General features: G+C 28.9%; 1 protein-coding gene across 1 annotated transcript; it reads right to left on the bottom strand.

Annotated features, from left to right (window-relative positions):
• Positions 1 to 14,392: 14,392 nt before the first annotated feature.
• On the bottom strand, positions 14,393 to 25,067 carry LOC107455099 (polyisoprenoid diphosphate/phosphate phosphohydrolase PLPP6). Its single transcript, XM_016072541.2, has 3 exons — positions 24,937 to 25,067; positions 22,878 to 23,117; positions 14,393 to 20,243 (listed from the first exon to the last, which is right to left on the bottom strand). The coding sequence occupies exons 2-3, from the start codon at positions 23,113 to 23,115 to the stop codon at positions 19,846 to 19,848; spliced, it is 636 nt and encodes a 211-aa protein (XP_015928027.1). The 5' UTR covers positions 23,116 to 23,117; positions 24,937 to 25,067; the 3' UTR covers positions 14,393 to 19,845.
• Between the last annotated feature and the right edge of the window lie 910 nt (positions 25,068 to 25,977).

Below are 25,977 nucleotides of genomic sequence, written 5' to 3'. Positions count from 1 at the left end.
TTAAGTATTTTTTTTAATTATAACATGAGAGAAATGTTGAAAATAGAGCTAATAAAAACTTTTTATTCAGATGTAAAATTTTTCACATGAATTTTTTTTTTTTTGAAAATCAGCCTAAAGGAGTTTAATTTTTAATAATAAATGCAAAAAAATTGTTAATAATTCACTTTTTGATTTAATATAGTTTCTGGAAGTTTCGTTTTACTAAATAAATAAATCCCTTGGATTTAAAAGAAAATTGAAAAAATACTTATACCATTATTTTTTTTAAAAAAATACGCATTTTATTTGACAAATATATTATTTTAAAATCTTATAATGTACTAGTTCAATTCTAGCATTCATAAAACGAACGATGAAAGAAAATAATGATGTTTTCGTAGAAAAATTCTACAGTTTCAATTGCAACACAAGTTATTCTGCGAACATATAAGTTACTTTTTTTGTACAATTCGAAGAATCCAGTTTTCGGGCCAATAAAATTAAAAAACAAATCGTCCAATTAAAAATAATTCGACGAATTTTAAAATGTGCCTATTTAAGTTAATAATAACGAGAATCTATTCAATTAGAGCAGGGTAGCGCTCCATTTTATTCTCCCTTCTGCATAATTGTGAAAGAGAAAACATTTGTGGTCCTTAACAGCAAAATATATAAATTTGTTCAAAATATTTTACACGCAACTATGTTATTAGTGTTCAAAATCATTCCCTCTCAAGATGCAATAGTAAGTCATGAGTTAATTCTACTTAATGACATACCATTTCTGAGAAAAAGCTCTTAACTGATGAAGCATTCAAACTAAAATAAAAATATTTCGAAAAATTATTTATTTTCGAATAATAATACTAATTATTATAAGGCTTTTGATGCTCAAATATCGCCTTTATATATNGCATCCGGCTTGCACCGACCACAGTGCTGACGTGAAATATCCTCAGTGGTAGACGGATCTAGGGTTAGAGTCCGCTTGCTATCAGGCTAACCGTGGGAGGTTCTCGTGGTCTTCCTCTCCATGTAACGCAAATGCGGGTTAGTTCCATCAAGAAGTCCTCCACGAAGGTAAATTTCTCCCACTACTTGATCCAGGAGTTCCCTTGTCTTCTGGATATGGTTCAAAATTACAAGGCTACGGAGTTGAACATTTGTAGTCGTAAACCCGAAAATTGGGTCGGCTGTTCAACGACGGTTATAAAAAACGATAAGATGACGCTGACATACATCACGACTTTCTTGTATACCTTGCTTCTGACCATTTTATGTATTTTTAAATAATAATCAATAAATACAATAGCTGTCTTCATGTTATATTTCTTAAAAGCAAAAAGCTGTTATTCTTCCGTCTCCATAACACACTGGTTTCTAAAGATTGATCCTGGTTCACAGAAAGTGTAAGCCCATGTTCAACTGCTTACATTTTCAACTAAAGGGTTGTTTTTTTTATCACCCTCAAAGTAATGAAGTGTTCATAAACAAATAACTACGTTTTCTCTGACGAATGCAAAAAAAAAAAAATTCTAGAAGAACCAAATAGACTTAAATTTCTCTAATAAAAGTTACTTCGCAGGGTTGCCACAGGCGACTAAAATGCAACTATTTTGGCTTAAGGCGACTGTGGCAACTTTTTTTGCCTGAAAAGGCTAAAAAAGCAACTATTTTCAGGAAAAGGAGACTTTTCTAAACCCCTAGCGACGTTTTTTATTTTTTTTTAAAAAGCATAAATTGAGTGGAAAATTTGCACCCCACAAGATAGTTTCTGAACACACTGAACTTTTTTTTTCATAAAAAGTAAAAAATTTTGAAAATTTTGACTTGCAAATAAATTTGAGTCTTCACTTTTTAATTCGTTCAATCTGCACAGACTCCGTTGTAATTAAGTCTATTTCATTTCTCGATCGCCTTTTCAATGATTATTGCTACGAAATTCCGCATAATTTTTTTTTTTTTTTTTAAAAAAAAGAACGATATTAAGATGCGTGAATTTCGAATTTGAGTATTCACTTTTCATATAAAAAGATGGGCGAAATTTTAGGAGGTAATAGTACACACCCAAGCAAACAATTTTTATCAAAGAATGCATGGTCGAAAACGAAACGCAAAGGTGCTGGCACATTTGAAAAGTTGTTTGATGCAAACGTGAAAACTTCATTCCTGTTGCGAGTTACTGTGCTGCATTACTTGTCGCCAAGCTATCGACCGCTGCAAGGAAAGCCCGTGATATGCCTGTTGTGTTTCAGAATGTTCGCCTATATCTTTTCTTCGCCGTTTTACTACGAGCACAGCCGCTGCTGGCCACTCTTTTGAACACTTATTGTAATCACATGCCATTAAATTTGCTTTTATAACTTAACTTCATCGTTCCTTGAGTGTTTTTGCCTCATATAGGAATATAAACTTTGACTCCCTCTAGCGGTTTTGCGTTTTGTTTTCGACCATGCACTCTTTGATAAAAATTGTTTGCTTGGGTGTGTACTATCACTTCCTAAAATTTTGCCCATCTTTTTAGAATCAACCTGTATATAAACATATACGCTTATATAAAAATTATCATATTTGCCACCTACTTGGCTGAATGGATCATGGTATATGACAATTAAGTCATTAACAAAATTTTAGTCATATTTTTGATGAATTTTTGTTCTTATTTAGGCAACTATTTTCCTAGTTTTTGGTTACTATTTTCATGTTTTAGGCTACTAAAAGCAACTATTTTGTTCATTTTTTCTGTGGCAACCCTACTTCGTTAAGCCCTATAAAATTTTGATGCACAATAAACGAGTTTGACAGTAAATATATGTTTCATTAAATTATAAAAATTCATAAATTCTCTTTAAATAGATTTTGTAAAAGAAAATCGCAGTGGTGTTCTGCCTTAAGGATTGAAACTTTTTAAAACTTTTAGCAGTGGAATTGAGATATTTTGGCATCCGCGTACCCTTATGTTTCAAGATGAACCAACCATATGTCATAGAACCAACCATATGTCATAGAACTCAAGATGAACCAACCATATGTCATAGTTTAAATTTCCTATTAATTTTTAAAATAATAAAGTTATGTTTCTTCGAACGAATATCAATCCACTATAATTTAATTTTACACTGCTTGCTTAATCAGTGATTCGTCCTGTGGGTTGGACGACACGTGAAATGAACGAGTGAAGCGATCTGATAACTGCGCGAACAATTCCGAGGCCAGGTGAGCAATGGCAAGTGGAAAATATCAATATATATATATATATATATTGTTTTAGTCTTCATATTACAAAGTATATCCGTTTTGGTTAGTAATAACTATTATTTTGTGAATTGGAAACTTTATGCTATTCTTCAGGGATATAAAAGGATCGCTAAGATGCATCTTTCGTTTTAGTTATTGCAATGGTAATTTCTTTTGAATTTGCTTTTCCTAGAATATCTTTGACCCGGAGGCTGGTTCACCAGAATGCCGAAGACTTCACCTAAACTTTTGAAGCACAATACTGTGTCAGTAAGTTGATTGATAAGCGCGCATCTAATAATTTTGTAAATAACATCTTTGTTGTACTTAAATTGCATTGAAGAACTTACGCCAAAATGGATCTTCACTCCTTTACTAACTGCTCAGGAGTAGAGGTTCCTTACAATTTACACATCTTTTTATTATACATTTTATTACACATCTTTCTATTACATTTATTATAAAAAGTGTAAAAAAAAGATGTAGAACACTTTAATGGCTTCAAATGTAAAACCACAAAGTGTGAATCGAAATTTGGTTCATTTAATAAAAATTTCATTCTTTATTGTGAATCCCCCACTTTATTATTAGCTTCCAATTTACAGCAATATAAATAATAAAAACTATAGCAATATGTTGTCATTCAGTAGACTTAGATAATTTTGGGCAGAAAAGACTTCAGTCCGAGACTAAAGCCTTTTCTAAGCTGAAACAAAAAAAAAATAGTGACTTCTGCTTCTGACCCACCGTAAATTTATCATTAAATTTAAACTTCATCTGTATGCATTAATAAAGTACCATCAAGAATGTTAAAACCACTGTAATCTCAAATTTGACAACAAGAAAAAGGGGGAATGAACTGAAGCCCCTTCTGCATACAATGTGATTAATTTGTTATAGCACTTTCTGAAGTGAATGATACGATACGATCATTCCCATTATATAAATGATTCTCGTAAAATTTTATAACTCAAACTTTTAACTCAGTCAAAAAAGTATTTTATCTTCCTGAAACTTTTTTTCCAATTTTTCTATAACTGTTTGTTAAAATTTTGACATTCCTTCATCGCGAGTTCGTAAGTTAATTTACTTTCTATTAATTGAGATAATCGAATCAACCATTTATTACAAACACTCGAAGGAACAGAGTAGGATTTTTTTATTCACGCATTTAATTTATTCAATTTACTTCTGAAATTAGCTTGTTACTATCAATTAAAATATAAATTTTTAAAAAAATTCTTCTCAATTTTAATTTTATCTGCTTGACACATTTGTAGCAAAAATTATCAATGAGAAATATTGAATATAAATGCTCTCACCTTAATTTATTAATCAATATTTCCAGACAATATTTAAGACAATGAAACAAATTTCTGTCAATGTTGAAAAAATCACTAAAACCGCCATTTGTTTTCAGTTAATATATTAGTTATAAACGTGCAAAAATGACATCACAATCTGGCGCATCATTATCGAAGAAAAGAGGGAATTGAAAGCATGAATAACCAGTTCATCTGACTAGTGAAACGAAATGAAGAAACGTTCGTCTTTTGTGAGGAACTGCTATTCAAATTCATCCGAAAGTTAACAAGTTTTTGACAACTATTATAATTCTTAATGTAATTAATCAATCAGAGCCAAAGAATTAGTATAATTCTTTAACTCAGATTGATCTCGATAATGATTCAAAAGATTAAGTACGCACTTTTAACACTATTCGTACTTCAACGAAAAGAAAAAAACACAACCGTGCAACTTATATCTGTGAAAGCTAAGCCTTCCCATTCTTGAAAGTATGTCATAAAATTACAGTATTTGCGAATTCAATCATTTCTGGCAACGATACGGTAATGAAAATGACTTGCATCTATCATAGAAGTTATGAACTGCTATTCAAATTGATCCGAAAATTAATTTTTTTCTCCCAATGCCCACCTGTGTTAACATCCGTCAATTCAGGCATATGCATTGCCAACTCAATTTAGTACCAACAAACTCAACTTGCATGTATCACAAAAGTTAGTTTACAACATCTCTGCATATTAAGCTCAAAATTTAGATTAGCAAGTGTAAAATAATTGTTCTTAATTACTTCTATTGAAACTTCAAAAAAAAAATCGTTTATTTAAAGATTATCTTATTTGTAATCAATGTAAACAACAACAAAAATATTTTTTCCTCGGCATAGAAAGTTTATTGAATTAAAAACCTAAGCGAACTGAAAAGAAATCTTTAAGGCGAATGAATCGGAAATAGAAAATAACTTAAAGGTTCATCGGTTTCATTCGTAAGTCCAGATTTCTTGTTACCTCAAACATATTGTGGGAGTGTTAGGAGAAACAGGAAACAAGATAAGATTCCGGGAGAAAGCTTTCTTGTCAAACGAAAGCTGAAAGACACACTCACAAAGGAGGGAAAGCCGAAAAGAAAACTGGAAAAGAAAAGCGGAAAAGATTTGGTAAAGTCGTAGAAAGTTTGGAATTCCGGTGAAAGTAGATTTAGATTGAAGAAGTTACGAAGAAATTCATAAAGATTCAGGTCTCAGGAAGCTCAAATAATATAAGAAGGAACGAATATTTTCTTTCCATTATAATTAAGGAACGAAAGTATACGTTAAAACTTTTCATTTTAATTTTTTAATAAAAAAAAATCGATGAACATATAGCATGAAAATAAATAATGCGTATCTATGCAGCTATGGAATATGCATTTAAGGGGTGCAAGATACAAAAATCTTAAAAATCATAAACTATTTTTCTCTTACTTCTTTCTCTCCTTTTTTGACATTAATGTTAATTAAACACTCCCTACATATTTTGAACTCATGCTTATAAGAAAAATGTGGTGAAATTCAATTTTCTGATGACAAAGACACCGCACAAAAATTATATATTTCGCCAACTATATCCAGAATTTTATAAATTAAATCAAAGACAGCTCATAACGGAATATAAATTTTCTATGGAAAAATTAATATTTTGTGACAGAGAGGAAAGCTTCAAAGCATCTCGCAATTTTTTTTTTTCAATATAATTTCGAGGGTATTTGTTCGACACGCACAAATACACCTATGGTACTGACGCAATTTTAAACCTAATCATAGAACAGTTTATTTTTACATTTCCTTCATGATATAGGTAATATATATAACATAGCAGTAGTAATGTTATTCAACAAAAGTGGTATCAACGTAAGGAAATTGAAACAAATTTATGTCTTATTTAAAACGTTTTAGTTTTGACAACGAATTTAGTTTTAAATTCAAATTATTTATGTCCAAAATTATAAATGTTCCTTATTGTAAACAAGAGCAAGATTGTGTCAGTCTAAAGCAAATAATGCGTTTTATGTTGTTTTTCTGATTCAAATTCAAGCCCCCATCAGTTACAGAACCTCTGTTTTAACTATAACTACATATTTAGATATTGGTTATATTTAATAATTTCATAAAAAAACAAAGAATTTCTAATCCCCACTTTTCTTTTAGTTAAATAGGGTTCAATAAAAATAGGGTTTAATCAGGACATCAAAAAAATAAATAAATAAATAAAAATAACTCTACACCGCAAAAAAAAACTGTAAAGTTACTTCCTCTTATTAAGTGTCTGTTAGTTGCACGAGAAAAGTTACTCGAGCGCAAGGTTGGACCGGCCATAGACCTGAATAAGTGCTCATGGAGCCATAAAACCCCATGTCCATTTAAAAAAAAAAAAAAAAAAAAAAAAAAACATTGCAAAAATATAACAGAGATTTAAAACATATTTTATTGTAATTTTTTTAATTCTTGGCATTTTGATTTGAATTTATTGCTGGCTAAAAATTTGTTTAGAATTTTACTTATATAGAAAATTGCAATACAGCTTAATACGTGCTCATAAAATTCTAACTTAGCAAGCTTTTGAATCCACAAAATATTTAAAATTAAGGAGCACCTTGAAAATTAGCCCCCACCCCCTAAAATTGGATGGAAAAAAAGAGGGAAGAAATACTTCTAAACAAACTGATACTTCAACTTCGCAAATGATGAATTTTTTTTTTTTATTTTTTTTTATTTTTTATTTAAACGACTTAAAACTCCTCATGCACCACAAAGTATAGCATGAGGCTTACAGGTGTAAGTAAAAAACAAAAGGAGAAAAATTTACAAATTTACATTGAAAACAAAATTCCGCAAGGCCGCATATGTTCAAATGATGAATTGTGAAACAAAAAGACTAGTTTAATATTGGGACTATGATATTTTTTTCTGTTTAATATTTTAACAACAATTATTAATTTCTGTTTGATATTTTTATGTGAAACAGAAATAAACCTCTTGCATCAACATCAGATAATTTTGCGTAATTCATTGGTGTGTGCACAATACACATCCTATGCACCCCTCACTATTGAATTTTTCAGTAAAACTCGGATCAAATTTAGTTAAAATGGTGAGAAATCGAAAAAACAAATTATTTCGTTGTTCTTCCTGCTTTTCTTCATATTCGAATCTTTTCTAAGGGAAAGTCTTATTCTTTTTGGCCAAAATAATTAATGACTTTTCTAGGCGGAAAGGGGGGGGAGATAGGAAATTAAGGGATTCACCTTGGGAGCAGCACAATTCTAGTCAACTCCGAATTAAAGACCCACAAGAAACTGATCTGATCAAGCTTCAATAACATTTGCAAACATGAATGGAAACGACGGCATGTTTTAATGCTATCATTGAATTTGCTGATACGGAGATGGTATGCAGGCGGAAACGAGGAAGCAGTAATTTCGGAGAAAATTTGAATAGAATGTGCTGTGGGTGTCTGTGATGCGTTTAAACCTGACTTTTGTTTTTTCATAAATATTTATTTAGATTGTATAAATGTTAGTAAACAATTTTCTAGAGCATCTTTATGTTATTGTTTTTTTTTCAAGCTTTTTGATAGTAAAAAGACTACTTCTATTCATCTTCACGTACCTAAAATAAAGAAGTCTTTCCTGTTTTGATAAAAATACTCCATAAAGGTGACAGAATTGTCCCCGGTCAAAAATTTATGAGTTTCTTTTTATATCTTAAAAGCCATTTTTATTTCAAGGCATTTAGATATTAAGTGAGTAAAAAAGAAAAGCGGTAGGAGTTTAACTTTCGAATTTTTTGAGGTTAGATAGACGATTAAAACAGTTTCGACAGTCTAAGGTTAAGAAAAAATAAAATTAATTTTAAGAAACACAACAAACTAGTTTCGTGTTATTTATTTTATGGATAATAATTATATTAATTACTAACGAAACTAATTTTGTAATTGCTTAAACTAAATTCTGCTTTTGGAGTTTTTTTTTTTTTTTTAAATATGAATAAAATGCGCAAATTGATAAGTATGAGTTTAAAAATTAAATATAAAATACTTAGTTAATTGAAGATTGTTTAAAATTTCTTATAAATTATATAAATTAAGTTACTTAGTGATCTCAATAGCACTTGATTAACATTTCCGAAAAGTCAAAGATATTTCATTTTTTAAGGGATCTCACACTCGCAGTACGCCCCTGGTCGCGCCTCAGGTTTGACAGAAAAGTAGCACCTTAAATATTACTTAATATTAATATTACTTAAATATTACTTAAATATTAGAGATAGTTTACTTCCTAAAAGTGAACAAAGGAAGGCAAACAATAAATTATAATAATAGTGATGACTGCGAAAAACAGAAAGTACCCTCCTCTCTTAAGTGCTGAAAGTTGCTGATGGCGAAATCGTAAAACCTTTTAACACTTCCTAAAAGAAGGATACTTTACAGTTTTTCTAGGTTTAGAATGATTTTGGACTATAAAAAAATAATTTAGTATGAGCCTCGGTGATTCAGGGGATAAAGAGTTCACCTCCCAAAGAGATGACCCAGGTTCAAATCCCAACGGTGGCTGATTGATACGAACCCTTCTACCGGCTCGCACCGACCACAGTGCAAACGCAAGATATCCACAATGGTAAGCAGATAATGGGATAGAATCCTCTTGCCATCGGGATAACCATGGGGGGTTTTCGTGGTTTTTCTCAACATGTAACGCAAATGCGGGTAAATTCACGTCCTCCAAGAAGGCAAGTTTGTCCCAATGTTTAATCTAGGAGCTCCCTTTTCTTTTGAATTGGGTTCAAAATGAGAAGGGTAAGGAGTTGAACATTGACAGTCTCAGAACATTGACAGGTTGAACATTGACAGGACACTCAGAATCGGGTCGACTGTACAACGCTGGCTATGAAATAAAATAATTTACAAACTTTTATGATTTTATGAATAGAAAGTATTATATTCGACTAGTACCTATTTACGCATCTGATATTGATAACTTGACAAGTGAAGTATTGTTCACTATACTATTGTTCGAACTTTGTTTCGTCTCGTTTCGTCTTCGTTACCAGATACCTCAGACTACCTATCAGCACCTTGTGGAATCAATGCCACGGCGGGTGCTAGCAGTTTTGAGGGCTAAAGGTGGTCCTACGTGTTATTAGCAGGGTGGTCATAATGTAATGGCTCTTCAGTGTATATGTAATTATAACTTTTATATTTACATTGCATAATATATATATATATTAACATAGACACTGCACTGTCCTTGCTCGACCCTCAATGGCAGCTTGAAGCTCACCAAGTTTCAGATAGATGGGTGCCAGCTTGTCCGGGAAATAAAGACGGCCTATGCGCAATGAACAAATTGCCAGCATCATGCCATTGGTCACGAAATCGTGGAGTCTTAAACTCCATGACCCACAACTGGCTATTGCGGGAATGTTTTAATAAATAGATATAAGTTACCTTATAATTTCTTAGTTATCTGAAACCGTAATAACTTTTAAACAATTAGTCCTATCGTCCTACCTCTTAATAAGTGGTGGATTGTAAAAATTGTGGTGAAATGCCAACCTGAATTAGATGTTGAAAAACTCTAGAAATTGTTTTAATGATTTCTTTATTTCAAGTAAATAGCAAAACGAGCTTTCTTACACACTTTTAAATCATAACACCGATAAACTAATTTTAAAAAAAGTATCTTATCCAATCCATTTGTCTCTATCACCCACCGTTTTTAGATATACTGTTCAACCATTTATATTTTAATAGAGCTATTAACTGTTACATAGAGTACTTTTGAATATATCATCAGCTAAGAAAATGGTCAGATTTAGTCACATCACATTTATACTGTATAAAAATATCTAGCTCAAAATAAAGCACATGTAAAATCCTTACAGACAGAAATTCTATCTCAAGTATTCTTTGGCGTTGTACAGTGCGCAAAATAAAAAAGGTGCAGCCCTGAGTAACTTTTGATCTTATTATTGGATCATAACGTTCTAGGACTCATTCTTAATGGTTCGAGAGGGTGACCTCAGATATGTTAATTAATTAGCAAAGACGATACTTTAAGTTACGAAATCAAACACAAAAACGCACTTTCTCTGAATGAACTAGCCTTTTTTTTTCAACGAGGAGCCATTTGAACATTTTCATTAAAATATTGTATTTTCCATGTAAAAATGTATTCTTTAAAGTTATGTAAAAATAATTGTATACCTTAAAATTTTTTCGACTAATATTAAATAAAAAATAATAATTATTTATCAAAAAAATTTTTTCGCTTTGAATTATCTTTGGATAAATGAATTTAATAATTGTGTGCAAAAAGTTATCGATTCGCTTTTAAATTTCTCGAGATATGGCGAAATACGTAAAAATTAAAATTAATATTAAGGGGTCCAAACTTCGTCTAGCAATTGAAAATTCATGCAATTGAATAACCCTTACTCCTTTTGATAATTCTAAAATTGGCTTCGTGCTGCCATCTATTACAAGCGATTGAAAATATTTACTAAAAGCCTCAAATTGGAAAGAGTATGTTTTGATTTATCAAGGTATTGTAAAAGATAAAAAGTTAAGAGCTGAAAATAATAACTATGTAAGTCAGCAAGACGATTAAATTCGTTATACCAATTTTTTGCAGTGCTGTAGGATGGCGCTTTATCGCTGAATAAAGAATTAAGTTCATCGAAGCAATCTTGTCTTGACAATCCACGTCGAAAGTTATGAAAAATAATGGCACGAAAATGTTCACGATTCAATTCCATTTTTTGAAAGAGAAGAACTTTTCAATTTACTGTCAACAACACAAATGAAGCTATAATGGTAAATCGTCTGCTGAATTTATGCTTAAAAATATCAAACTTTTGATTAAAATCGTCTGCGGTCGCCTAGTAACACTTACTGTTGCCAAGGCCAGAAATATAAATAGCAACCCTCGTAAGTATGATTTTTTAACTTCTATCATTTCATTTATGCTTTTGTTGATTTCTGTCACGTTTATCATAGAAACTAAAAGTAAATTGTTTCATAAATTTGAAAAATTGAATCTATGACAAATAATTTCAAAAGATAGGTTTCTTTTAGGAAGACTTTCAATAGTACTCCAGGACTTTTAGAATGCATGAGTAAGGGATTCTTGTTAAACCTAAATATATTACTATTTATAACAATATACTTAAGATTCTTGAAATTAAGATAATTGATATAAAGCAATTGCTGATTACTGATTAATATTATTAATTATAAACAAGAAAAACTCATATTTGTAATTAAAAAATTAGTTTTTAATAAAAACAAATTGAATGCTTATTTTGTTAGACCAGACCTGAAATAAAATTTTTTTATAAATTGATGTTAAAAATTCTCATAACTTAAATAGTAGTAAAACATTCCTGCAACAACCTGTGTTTTACCATGGTAGGTCATGAGGTTAAGGCTCAATAATTTCGTGACTAATGAGATGTAAAATTGTGCCAATGTGGTCAGCAGTGCGTACAGGCCGCCTTTATCTCCCAGACAAACTGGTTCCAATCGCTCTGAAGCTGAGTGGGCTTCAAGTCTATATATATTAGCTGGAAAAAAATATAGTGAAAAAAATATGCAGTGTACTGTAATACATCGAACAAAGTTAAAATTTATTTATTCAAAAATTATGCATATTACGAATTAACAAAATTTATTAGCAAAATTACTGTTAACATATGAAGCAAAGTTAAAATTTATTTAAGCAAAAATAATGCATTTTCTGAATAAATAACTATTAATAAAATAGTTTCAGATCCACCTTAAGCTGCTAATGTTCCTTTTGAATTGAAGGCCCCACTAAGAACTTCCAAAAATAAATCATTGAAAGGTATCAATTACCTTGCTATGTTCTATATGTATAAGCAGTACGACCAACCTTTTATATATATATAGGTCCGGGGTTGGCGTCAATACACCTAATGATAAATATCTAATGACGACAGCCAATTTGAATAACAATAGAACATTTTATTGTTCTCATTAACAAATCATGACGATGAAATGAAATATGAATGAAATGTCTACAAGTTCAATGATGATGATGATAAAGTTCGACTTCCTCGCCTGAATACATACACATATCTGCCTCTGCGTAAGGAGTTACGGTTGCAGTTCGGAACAGCTAACCTTTTGCCTACGTCTGATATAACAGGTGAACTAGAATTCTAGGCCAAGTGCCGTAAGCAAAGGATCGATGTTCGATCCAGGACGAATCCCGTGCAGGTCGTCCAAAATCCGTTGTTGTGCCAGAAAAGATCGATGCTGTGTGTGAACTGATAAAGCAATATCGTCATGTGACATACCGTGAGATAGAGGCGTCTTTGGACATTAGTATGACTAGCATCAATAAAATATTGCATGAACATTTGAGCGTAAAAAAAATTTGTTCGCGTTGGATCCCGCATAATCTGACAAACGCTCAAAAAAAGGCTCGTGTCGATTGGTGCAAGGAAATGTTGGAAAAATACGNAAAAATATATATATACAAATGAATAAATTGTAATAAGGCAATAAAAAAAATTAAATTTTAAGTATTTTAAATGCTTTGAAAAAAATTACAATCTAACATTTAAAAAATTTTGGTGTTTTAAAATTTCATGTTTCCAATTTTTTTTATTTCTATGTATTTTTATTTCTTTATATGCATCACACGGCACCCTGTTGGAGTTGTGTTCACCGACCTTCAGAGGGTGTGCCACTTCCTCCGTTGTACCGATAAAAGATAGTGGATACAAGTAATGATCAAATCATAGCAGAAACCAGTATTGAACCAATGATAGCGAGTTCGAGAACTGGTAAAAATCAGTGGATTCTAACTTCTTCTTATTCCCACACATCAAAAATAAATTACGTGGACAACGATTTTCGACCCCCAAAGAAGCGGTTGATGGATTCAAAACGCTGGAGTTACCTCAATCGGACTGGAAGTGCTTTGAAAATTGGTTCAAACGCATGCAAAAGTGTATTGATCATCATGGAGAACGTTTTGTAAAACAATAAAACCAATTTCGATCCTACATATTTGCTTTTTCATTATTTGGCCAGAAATATAAATAGCAACCCTCGTATTTAAGTACATTAAGTTTTTTCTTGGGTAAAGTATTTATATTCTCATAATAAGAAATAAATACTACAACATTAACTGAGGAAGGTTTACTAAAAAATGTTTTATCTTTTAAAAAAGAATGCTTTCATAAAGAATAAATTATTTATCATATACATTTTATTTTTATTAATTTATTTTTAATTAAGATCTTCCAATTTTTAAGTCTTCTGTAATAAAAGTGGCAGACTTATCGATATGATTTTTTAAAAAATGCCTTTTCCACACTTTCTTTGCAAGAAACTGAATTTATATTTATATTATTCAAAATATTAAAATAAAAAATTTATATAATTAACTAAACACGTAAAGGACAAATAGGAAAGGGAACACAAAAAAAAAATATTTTTTTTTAATTGAAAGTACTGCTTAAATGCATCAAAGAGTGAGAAATTTAGAGTGAGAAAACACTGTCAAACTTCAATTGCTTGAACGTCTATAAACCAATGTTTTTTTTTACATTCAGTGCAATTTCATGTACTAAATGAAAATACCAATAATTTCGGTAAAAACATATAATTATAATTTAATTTTAAAGAAACAATAAAAGATTTTTAAAAATTGCAAAAACTGTTCAGTAATTCTCAGTATTTTAAAACCAAAATTAAATTTTTTTGCACATAAAATCATGCATAAGAAATTAATAGATTTTTTCAAAAAAATTACCTTTCATGTGATGATTTAAGTAGATAAAATAATAACAAGAACAATATTTCATCTGTACAAAATTTAATTAGCTTTCATTTCCTCAAAACACTAGAAATAACAATATAAAGACAAAAATTAGCTAATATACTTTACTCAATGACAGGAAAATAATGCTATCACTTTCTCATTCATTAATATAAAACATTTGTGCTCATAAACATGTCAAAAATTAATATCACAGTTTATACAAGTGTAGAATTTTTCCCTAACAGTACCAGTCATTATAGTTTATGTGGTCTCTTTTTATATTAAAGACAAATTTTTATCACTTCCTTCTACTATACATTAGCTAACCAGAGCCTCAATATCTTATTTATATAACACAAAAAATACTAAGTAGGGAACCGATTATCCGGAACGATCGGGACCATCGCTATTCCGGATAACTGACTTTTCCGGTTTTCTGAATCGCTACAAAAAGCCTTTTTTTTATTGTTAAACCCAACTAAATTTGGAAATAATCTTAAAAATAAGAAAAAACGATGAAGTAATACACTAATGATTATTTCCAAAATGATGGTAAGGTAAACATCTTTAAAAAAATAAAGAAAAATCGTAAAATCTTATGAGGAAAAAAATTTTTTTTAAAAAATGACGAGAAAATTTATCAAATTTCGTTCTGGTTTTTTGGTTTTCCGGTTTTCTGATTTCCAGATAACGGGTTCTGTACTGTAGTAAAAAATTACTTCGACATTAAAAGAGAATCTGGATCATTAATAAAAAATTAGAATAAATTCAGGGAAATAATGTGATTGATTTTTGAGAAGAAAAAAAAATTTTTAGTTTAAAGAGCTTTTGAATAACTTCATACTGAAATATTGTTAGCTGGTATATTTTACATTCATTTATGAATCTTCAATTTTTGCTTTGAATAAAATATGATCAAGACTCTTAGTAAGAAATATATTATTTAAAAGTAATAGCTATGTAAAGTTTGAATGTGAATTTTAGATTACAAAAAAAGTTAACTGGGGAAAATATTTAATAAACAACATGAAGACAGCAATTTTATTTAATAAAAGAAATGTTTAAAACATTACAAAATTAAAAAGAAATTAAATAAACAAAAGTAATTTTTAAAAGAACTATTTGGGAAAAATATTATTAACAAAAATAATGTGCTTATAATTTGCCTTTATTTTTGTTCACTGCACAATTATTAAAAAAATTATACTAAATGATTTTTTTAACCACTATTAAGTATAGGTGCTAATAATACAACACACCATGGGTGCAAATTGGAAAAAAGGCCAAGACTGAAAATTTTTTGACTGAAATAGCCAACATACTCATACACAATACCCCCTTGACATATACAAACTATCTAAGAAAGCTTTACCGTAATACATCAAGTTTAAATACTGTACAAAAAATATTTATTCATCTGTCTTTTGATAAAATAACAACAGGACATAAGAAAGTAGACCAATAACGTAAACCTAAAAAATATTTTTAAGGACAGAAAAAAAAAATTCCGATTTCCGTCTTACTTCCATCCGCGGACATTTTCAAAAGACGGAAATCCGTCCTGGGGACGGAAGACTTGCACCCATGCAACACACCAACAAAATGTTCTGGCATTTAAAATATTTTCTACCTTTAAATTGTTATTTTTATAAGCTATTTCAAGTAATAACATATCTTTTAAAGAGAGCAATTGCAAGCATAATGTTCTGCAAAAAGGGTAATGCCAGGATTAAAAAATTTCAGTAATAAAAAAATTAAGAATAATTTTTTGGAAAAATGTTTTTCTAAAAAAAAATCATTGTACATTATTTTGAAAGTTAAAATAGAATAAACATTTCTTCATTTTTTTGCAAGATAAAGTAAAACATATTAATTTTTTGTAGTATTTATCTCTTGAACAGTATGCTTCATTAAGATTTAATCATCTCCCTCAATATATTTAAAAAAAATTTAAAAAAAAAAAAAAGGAAGACTAAATTTAAAGAAATCGCTTTTTTATGCTATAATAACAAATGTATAATGAAATATGGCATAATATTTATGAAATATAGCATGTTTTAATTACACTATAAAAATTGAAGGTTTTCATAACTGCCATGATTCATTAAAACAAAAGCAGCAAATGATGAATTGATTAATACAGTTTGACAATTTAAGTAATGTAAAAAAAATAAGTAATTTTACATAGCATATAATGCATGAAACTCGTCTATATATTTGTCAAAAACAATTTGAACATGCATCCATGACTGAATAATTTTCATATCAAAAGCTGATAGATAAAACTAATTTCCTCCACATTCATAAAAAAAAAACATTTCTAATCACCCATTTTTGCTGCCATTAATTTATTCAAATTTCTCTTTCCAATTAAAGATGGAGATTCCGTGGCTAAGCTTCTCCTCTGATTTAAAAATAAATAAAAAAATACTGCTAATGTGTCTGTAAAAAAGTGACTCATAAAATTAAAATGGGCAATTTCTATTTTTCATTTAAAGTTAACAATTTGTAATTTAATATCACTTAAAACATTGGTACAAAAAAAGTCTAAGACATTTTAAAAGCAATCAATGTATACATTTTAGTTATTAACAGAAAAATTAAACTAAATTCCAATCGAAAGGCAAAATAATTATATTTAAGAAAAAAAATTTAAAATTTTGTAAGAATTAACAGTTATTTGAATTAATTTTATTATTGATATATAAACATTTAGTTTTAACAGTTTAGTAACACAACTGTTGTTATAGTTTTCAAAAGTAATTTTCTTATTAGCATCTTTTACAAAAAATAATCTAAAAAGTGAGACATAAAATTAAGGTAAAATTCTTATGGAATAGTATTAACTACTAGTTACCACAAAATTTAAATAAAATAAGCTTTATTCTAAATGTCATTCTAAACTGTTTCAAATCTTTATATTTTTAAATGAGCATTGCATTCATGATTCAATCTTAAAACCAACTCTATCTTATAAATCCTGACCATATCAAAATATTTCATACATAATAATAAATAATGATCTATATTTCTTTATACTGCATATATTAAATAAATATAAATTAATAAAAATCTAAATTACAAGCAGCACAATAAACAAAAAATTAGATAACATTCCGACATAAAAATTCATTAAATATATGATTTAAATACCCTATATTACAACACATAAAAATTGTAACGAACAATCCAACTGAATAACCTTCTATACATAATCGCTAAATCCCAAAACAAAACCATTAGTACCAAACAGTTAATTATGTCTAGTATACTTATGGCTTACACATGATGAACCAAATAAAGTGGTTTACAGTTCAGTCTTTTTTTTTAAATAAAAACTTGGATTCAAAGCTAAGTAATATATACTATGATATATTTCATGACTTAAGGGTACAGGTGTTGTATGATATTCAAAATAATAATATTTACAGTAAAAATTTATTTTCAATTATATCTAATGTTAAATATATAATATGAACTATATAAAGTTAAAAACTGTAAAAAGTCATTTGTCACAGAAATAAATAGCCAGCATCTATCAAAATAAATTCCTCCAATGAAAAATGTTCATATACCTTGAAGTAAGAGTACACTGAATATTTGAGAGATTTTATAATCTCACATGCATTCTATGGAATCCTTTATTTAAATTCTGCTCAAATTCCACAGAAACTAAGATGGTTCTGTAGACTATGCTGATCTTACATATGTGACCATATGAGAAGCTACGTGAGAGCACAAAATCTCTCTTTTAAATGTTACTTGGCATTTTACTTATTCAGACAAATTTGCTGCCCATTCAACTAGTTAATTTAAAAATAATGTAGTAACATAATTATTTAATTATAAATGTTACTTAATTTATTTATCAAATGTTTAATTAAAAATAAATAAATAGGGAAAGAAAAAAATGTATCAGTCACTAATGTTTTGCATTTTTTTTTTTTAAATAATATGAGACTGACAAATTTATTTAAATAACGAGATATATTAAAACATTAAAAAAAAGATGTTAATGAAAAGTTATAAAAAGAGTAGTTTTAATGGCCTAATAAAAACAAGAATTTTTTATCCACAACTAATTTTTATTGAAGTTTTTAGATTCCACATAAATTTTTATTTACATGTAAATAAATCACTAGTCACTTTTTTTTTCCAAATATTCACTTTTTTACATACTAAGAAATGAATATTGGGTGTAAATGATTTCGAAATGTAGAACTTGTCAATGTTTTTATTTAAAAATAAAATAATTACATATACTAAATAAAAATAGCAATTTATTATAAACTAAGAATTTAATGGGTGAGTAAATGATGATGGTATTCAATATAGCTTAAAAATAGACTTTGAAGTCCTTACAGTCTTATATACCATGTTTAATGGCATTTAGTATTTGTGTTGAACAAAGAGTAATTATGTCAAAATTTTTAAAAACAAGGCAACTCATTTTTTTTTATCTATGCTGAAAATAAACTTTATTTAAGAATAATTAGACTCTCATTAAAACATCAGTCTATAAAACTGACCCTGGTATGAGAATTAAGGTAAAAAATAATAAAATCCGATATTTTTTTCAATATTTATTGTAAGTAGTTTAAATAACTCATTTATGTACATAATAAAAAAATTATGAATTACCCCACTATGTTACATTAAATTATAAAGTCAATAAAAAAAAAATTCAACTAAATTAATACCTATCTGATGTGTTAATATTTTGTTTTAATTCCGTTAAAATTTTTTGCTAGCATTATTCTCAATTTCAACAATTATGAGCATTATATCATTTCGTGATTACTGAATTATTTTTAAAAGAAAAACTTAATATGTATCATGTTATTTCAGATATTTATATTAATTTCAGATATTTGAAACAAACCTATTAGAAACTTAATTTAGACAAATCATTCACACTTACAAACACAAACAGTAAAAAGTATTGAAGCATGAAAACATAATAATTGCATATCAGTTCATTTATTTATATGTGGTGTTACACTAAAACTAAATGTACACATTTAATGTTTAACAAAATACTGTGATTCACACCTGATAAATGTATTCAGTTTTTCAGTCTATACTTTCATAAAAATCACAGAGTTTATCACACAAACTGCTGATGCTTAAATCAGCACATAAGAGTCACAATAACTTTATTTTAAAATACTTTCTTGCGATATTTAAGGATGTGTTTTTAAAAGTGTGATATGACTCATATTAATATTTATTTTATATCAGTAACAACTCCATATATTAATTCAAAAAGCCACTAATAAAAAATATAAAAATAAACAATTTTCTAAAGAATTTAAACGAATTATCTAATTGCAGTAATGAAATAATGTCAAATATAAACAATCTACGTTAAAGTTTCACAGATTACATTTTAAAATATATTATAAAATAATGCAAATTTTAAAAACCAATTATAGGATTAAACCGGAGCCAACAGTAATTAATTAGAAGAAACTTTCCATAGTATATATTTTACAAATCTTCAACAATACTACTGGAATCCCTAAATAAATCAAGGTACCATTTAGCATTTTCAGGACCGGCCCAAAGGTAATTCATGATGCAGTATTCAACATATCCAAGAACAGCACCAATAAGAACATCCCCAACATGATGGCGCCCAAGAAGAATTCTAGAGGAGCAAGTGCAAATACACCATACTAGCAAAAAAAGATGCAACACATATTTTTGTGGTGTACACCAAATTAATAAATAAGTAACAAGAACAGCTCGAGATGTGTGACCAGATGGGCAGGACATTTTATCCACAGATAGCGTCATAAACATATCCTCACTTTCATTATTTTCAGGTCGCCGTCTTCTTAACAATGCTTTTAATACTGCCACAAATAAAACATCTAGAAGCAGAGCTGGAAAAAAAAAATTCAAATAAAATATGCCAAAATAAATTTAATACTATAAATATCTAAACGCCATACTAAAAGAACAGGTGAATAAGTTGGTAACACAGCTTCTATACATAAATATTAACCCACTGTCTCTTAAGCATTTCTGCAAGTTTATGTAGAAAATCTTCTGAAATATACTGCTTTCTCATTGCAAAATAAAGAAAAAAACTGTTTATTTTGTTAATAAGAAAAATGACAGCAAAAGAGGTGTCCTTATGGGTGGGAACTGCTAAATTGGTTAGAAGATTTGTATCATTAACACCTCATATTACTAAAGTAGGGTAAGACCGAGTAGCTAAGATTTGAATACCTGTTGCATCTCTATCCTAATGTTCAACCTATAAACTATCAGATTTGATCAAGATAATCATTGTTTAGATGCATACAAAATATCATTCCTGAAAAGTCATAGATGCACTACTTTTTTATAACTGATTTCCTTATTAAAAAAAAAAAAAACAAATCGCACAAAAGCTCTATAAGAAATTTAGAAATACAAGAGTTCCAGTGAAAAAGTACCAGACAACTCATTTTTATAGGACAATTTAAGAAAATTATGTATGCAATTTACAAGTGGACAAGTAGTCAAGACAGTACTCAAGGGGAAGGACAACTGCCCTGGGGCCAGAACTGTTTGAGGGCCCAACCAAAATTTTCAACAAAAAGAATATAGTGTTTATTAATTAGTTTTTGAAAAGAAGATTCCAGTGAATTTCTTCATATCTGTATAAATAGTCTACAAAATTTTTACAAAATATGAAAAATTGCTTAGAGGGGACCTGCAATAAATTTTGTCTTTGTACACAAAGCCTTTTTTTAACTTTAGATCTTCTTCCACTGCTGCATTGCAGCTTTCGTGAACCCAGCACCTGGACATTGGATTGAAGAAAGATAGACCAATTTTTATATCAAAACAAGCATATAAATTATGAAAAATAAAATCAATAAAAGATTAGACTGGGCGATCAATATAGGGACTTTTGTTTTTCCTGATCATTGGAACTTCCCAATATAAAGATATGTATGATTAAGAGACATAACAACAGAAAATCCTGTCCTACACCACTGTTATTTCAGTGACAAAAATCAGTAAAGGTATTACCTGGCAATTTCAATACCTTTACCCCTTTCTACAAATCCCATTCTCACCTACAATAATATGTACTTACAATGATTATCAGTGGTGTTGGTAATGTAAAAAAACTAAACTAGACATAATTTTTAACGTCATCAAATATTAGCTATGATTCTTAACTCAAGTAAAAGAAATTGGCTATCTGTTAGGGTATAATATCGTTGCTTTCCGCACAGTTTTTCTCAATAAACAATTCATGATTTCTAACCGAAGAAAAGAAATTGAATGTATGCCACTAAATTTTGAATATTGAGATTGTAGACTACAAACTCAATTAATGGTACAATCTGGTTGCTTTACTGGATTTTTTTCTTGATAATTAAATTATTTTTTCATTATTCTTGAATAGGTTTTAGTAGAAATTTATCCTATCTGTTAATGCTATGTAAATCCTAAGAAAGGATACAATATTTCAAAAGTCCTTGATGTATTTGCATTTTAAAATTCTTTGTCTTTTGATTGGAAAATCATATGTGCCTATTGAATGTGCTCTTAATTTCAAAAAGATCAACAAGGATAATAAAAAAATATAGAGATCTTCAAGAGTTTGCATTCTATTCATTGTTTCAAACAATCATAACATAGTTTATTTATCAAAGAATAAACTAAGACGAAATTCCACTATTCAACTAATTGCAATAAAATTTGTAAATTGTCTAAACACCAAATCTAACCAGTTTTCTTTAACATTTAGATGATTCAATTCACAAACATGCTAGTGTGAATAATTTATCTAAGTGACAAGAAACAAGCTCTATTTCATAATATCTATTAGTAAATGTAGTCCCAACTCTTTCAAAGTTTGTATCTGAAATTTTTATAAAGACAATGCTTCTCCTTCCATGAACTACCTTAGATATTGTTTTTTAAACTTTGGAAATATTATTTGCCTGAATGTACACAAGTTTATCAAAGCCTAATTAAAATCTTCAGCTTGATGGTTGTTGATGAATAAAGACATAATCATAATTGCAGTTCAAGGTAACTAACATAATGTGATGAATCAAATTATAATTGAAAAAAAAAATTATTTTCATTGAGTAGTAACAATCATTTAAAACATTTCTTTAAATTAAATATCTGACATTATAAACTAAATAGACATCTAAGAAGATACTTTTCTTTAAGATTTTTAAAAGCTTGAAGTTAAATATTTAAAACTAATATTTTATCCTCTGCAAAAATAATTCATATAAAAAAACTTTGAATAGCAGCAATTTACATATCAATGTATGAAGTTAATTTAAAAAAATAAGAAAAATACACTTTAAAATGCAAAACAAATATCAATACTTCACATAGAGAATAAGACAATTTTTTTTTTTAATATTACAAAATAATATGTAGATGGAATACTAAAATTCCTAGTTAGCAAATTGCAATGAGAAAAATGTTTATTCAATAATATGATAAGCAGATTATTCATTTATATATGTACATAAAAAAAAAAGAAATATTACCTAAAATAATATTGAAGAAGAAGGCATCCTTGATGGGATCTTCAGTAAGCCATAATAAAATTATACTACCAGAAATCCAAAATACGCCATGACATGAATATTCTAAGGCCTTCATATGAGGTCTATAGTTTCCCAGTGGAGAGGTTTTAGAAGCAGATAAACTTAAAGATAAGCTAATTTTCTTATCCAGTTCTAATAGTTTGCCAAGCATGCCATCTTCATACTTTTTATCTGCCATTTCTAAATAGAGAAATAAATTAGATTCTTAACTAAGCTAGCAAAAAGAACTTATAATAATAGCAGTACAGATATAGAATTTAAATTATACAGTTTCCATTATTATTCGCGTTTGACTCACAGAACGATCGAAAATTGAATTATTATGTAGTTCCGTAATTTATGCTTTCACCAGTACATTCATTCAATATTTTTGATCTGTACTGAGATCAGAAATGTCACAATCTCTCATTTCTGACAAATTTTCTTCTATCTATTGAAAATTATTAGTGAAAGGCAGTTGACCAAACTCCGGAAATTCTCCAGGGCTTACTACAGGACCGTCTAGGTAATTCATAACATGTCTTAGTGAAACTGTCCTACTACCTACTGCAGATCTTTTACAAACTCTTTTTAATCAAGAAAAATTAAAAAATTACGTCCCTACAACAATTCCATTTAGAAATTATTTGATTTAAATAAAATAAATTATTTTGTTCTGAAAGCAAAAACCTTTTAACACACATAGCTTTTATAAATAAAATAAAAAGTGGAAATTATTATCCAATTTTATTATGTTATCAGACGCTTCAGATCTTTTCTCGTGCTTTGCAGACATTAATTACTAAACACATCCATGAGTAGTTTTACAAAGGCATAAGAGTGGAAGCAAAACTGTTAAGTTTTGTCTTAAATAACAAAAATATTTATCTCTCTGCAGATAAAATAAAATTAGGTATAAATGTAGAATAATGGAAAGTTTGCAGCTATACAATTTTTACAGAGTGAGATAAGAACTGTTGTTTTCCAGAAATCAAAATGCCAAAGTCTAGCTCTTTGTTAATAACAAATGTTGCTCTTCGTTATGGTAATGGACATTGCCACAAATTGTATTTTTCAATAATTTTTTCATGTAACATTTAACAGTAATCGCCGAAACTTTACGCCCATTTTAGCACAGTTATCAAATCGAAAACTTCTATTAAATAAAAGTAATACTCAAGTGTTCTAATATCAGCAACAATAAATTTTCAGAACTCTTGGTGGATAGGAAGAAAAAAACTCATTTTTAACAGACTGTTACGAAAATTCTTAGAAACCATAATTTTTATTAGTCAATCGTAAGATTGTAATCTTGACTATGGAATTGTTATAATTATGAATAAATTGTAATAGTTGGGCCGTCTGTTTTAATGTTACCTGGTTAATGTCAAAGTTTTTTTAATGCATCCTTATACTGGCTAAGTGAATCCCGAATTCATTTAAAGAACATATCCAAACACAGTAAGTAAAAATGAATGAGAAAATAACAGAAGTCTTTGTTTGTTATTAAAGACAGCAATAGTTTAGTCTGTTTATGGAAAGACCTCCAATTGCCATTTGTTTGAAACAATGGCAGTGACTACGGTTACAAGCTTAAACTATTTTAAGTAGGTGAAGTAGTAAGTATAATAGGTCAATATTTAAGACATGGTTTGGCTTGGGTCGCTAAAGAAAAGGAATTTGGGGAGAAATAAGCTCTTGTCTTTGTAATGAGCTGTTTCTTGATTCTATTGCATCAAATAGCATTAAACTTTGTGGCAAGAGGCAAACTATTACATTTAGCGCGACAGATCACGATAGAGAAATATCCCCTTTACACATGCAAAATCAAATTAATTTGGTGTTATACTCAAACACAGATAATTTAGAGGAAAACAATCGATAGACTTCTGACAAGGAAAAAACATAAAAACAAATTTTAAAGCTTCTTAAAAGCATAGTGAAATTAATAAAATATACTGCCTAATATGAAAAGAAAAATAGTCAATTTTAAAATATATATATATATAATGAATTAAACCTGCTGTGTGACTTCTAATTACCGGCTCCCTGGCACCCTTTTACTGAATTTGCAAAAAGAGAAACAAAATTATCAAAACATCACGTGATACGCATCACGTGATTGAAGTTGTAGTTAAAGGTTTTTTAATTTGTTTGTGTTGGCTTACAGCTTTCTTAGAAACATAAATAAATAACAAGTTAAACTCTGACGTCAAGCCACGTATTTTTCACAGTTTCTTCGTACACTTTTAACTCTTATAATAACTCAACTTAACAACTTTAAATGACACATAGTTTTGACCTTGCAGGTAAGCAACATGTGAACGAACTATCCTGAATAACTTTAAATTAAACGATCGGATCTTCACGTTGAATAACTCGATCTTGATGGTTCAAGGGGATGACCCTAAACATGCTACTTAATTGGAGCAAACGATATTTTAAGTTACGAAATCAGACACAAAACGCACTTTCTCTGAACAAGCATAAATTTTTTTTCATTGGATTCGGAATTCTGATTCCAAAAACATAAGAGGTTGAGGCAATCTGATCTGGGAAATATGGTCCCATAGTTTGGTCAGGAAAACAATCCAAAGTTTGAACATAATGCTAATTTTTTCTTCGGTTATTTTACCATATCTCGAGAACTTTTTAAGTGAATTGAACAATTTTTGCACACAATTATGAAATTCATTTCTCCAACGATAAATCCATGCAAAAAAAATTAATTTTAGTAAATATTCATTATTTTTCAATATTTTATTTAATAGACGAAAATGTTTTGAATCATAGTTTATAAAAATTTTTAATTTTAATTTATGCGTTAATTTTACATTTTAAAGTATTTAATTCTACATGGCAAATTGCAGAATTTGAGTGAAATCAGTTGAGAATAGTTTTCATGAGAAATTTACAGTATCGCAAATAACATATCATCAGTGGCGTAAATAATATACTACATGTTAATGGTGTAAAATCTGCGGTCCGCTGTTGCACCTAAACATAATGAAAAACTACTATACTTTTTTGGCAATAAAAAAAAAAATCAGAAATTTTGAAC

Source organism: Parasteatoda tepidariorum, chromosome 7 (assembly GCF_043381705.1).
Source record: "Parasteatoda tepidariorum isolate YZ-2023 chromosome 7, CAS_Ptep_4.0, whole genome shotgun sequence".
Classification (NCBI taxonomy): Eukaryota; Metazoa; Arthropoda; class Arachnida; order Araneae; family Theridiidae; genus Parasteatoda; species Parasteatoda tepidariorum.
The sequence above is the reverse complement of the archived record's forward strand: the minus strand, read 5'-3'. Positions and strand labels throughout refer to the sequence as shown.

Coding starts and splice junctions, on each gene's coding strand:
- LOC107455099 (XM_016072541.2), bottom strand. CDS start 23,115: ATGGCAGATAAAAAGTATGAAGATGGCATGCTTGGCAAACTATTAGAA. Junction 20,244..22,877: donor CTTCTTCAATATTATTTTAG/GTAATATTTCTT, acceptor TTTTTTTTCCAG/CTCTGCTTCTAGATGTTTTA.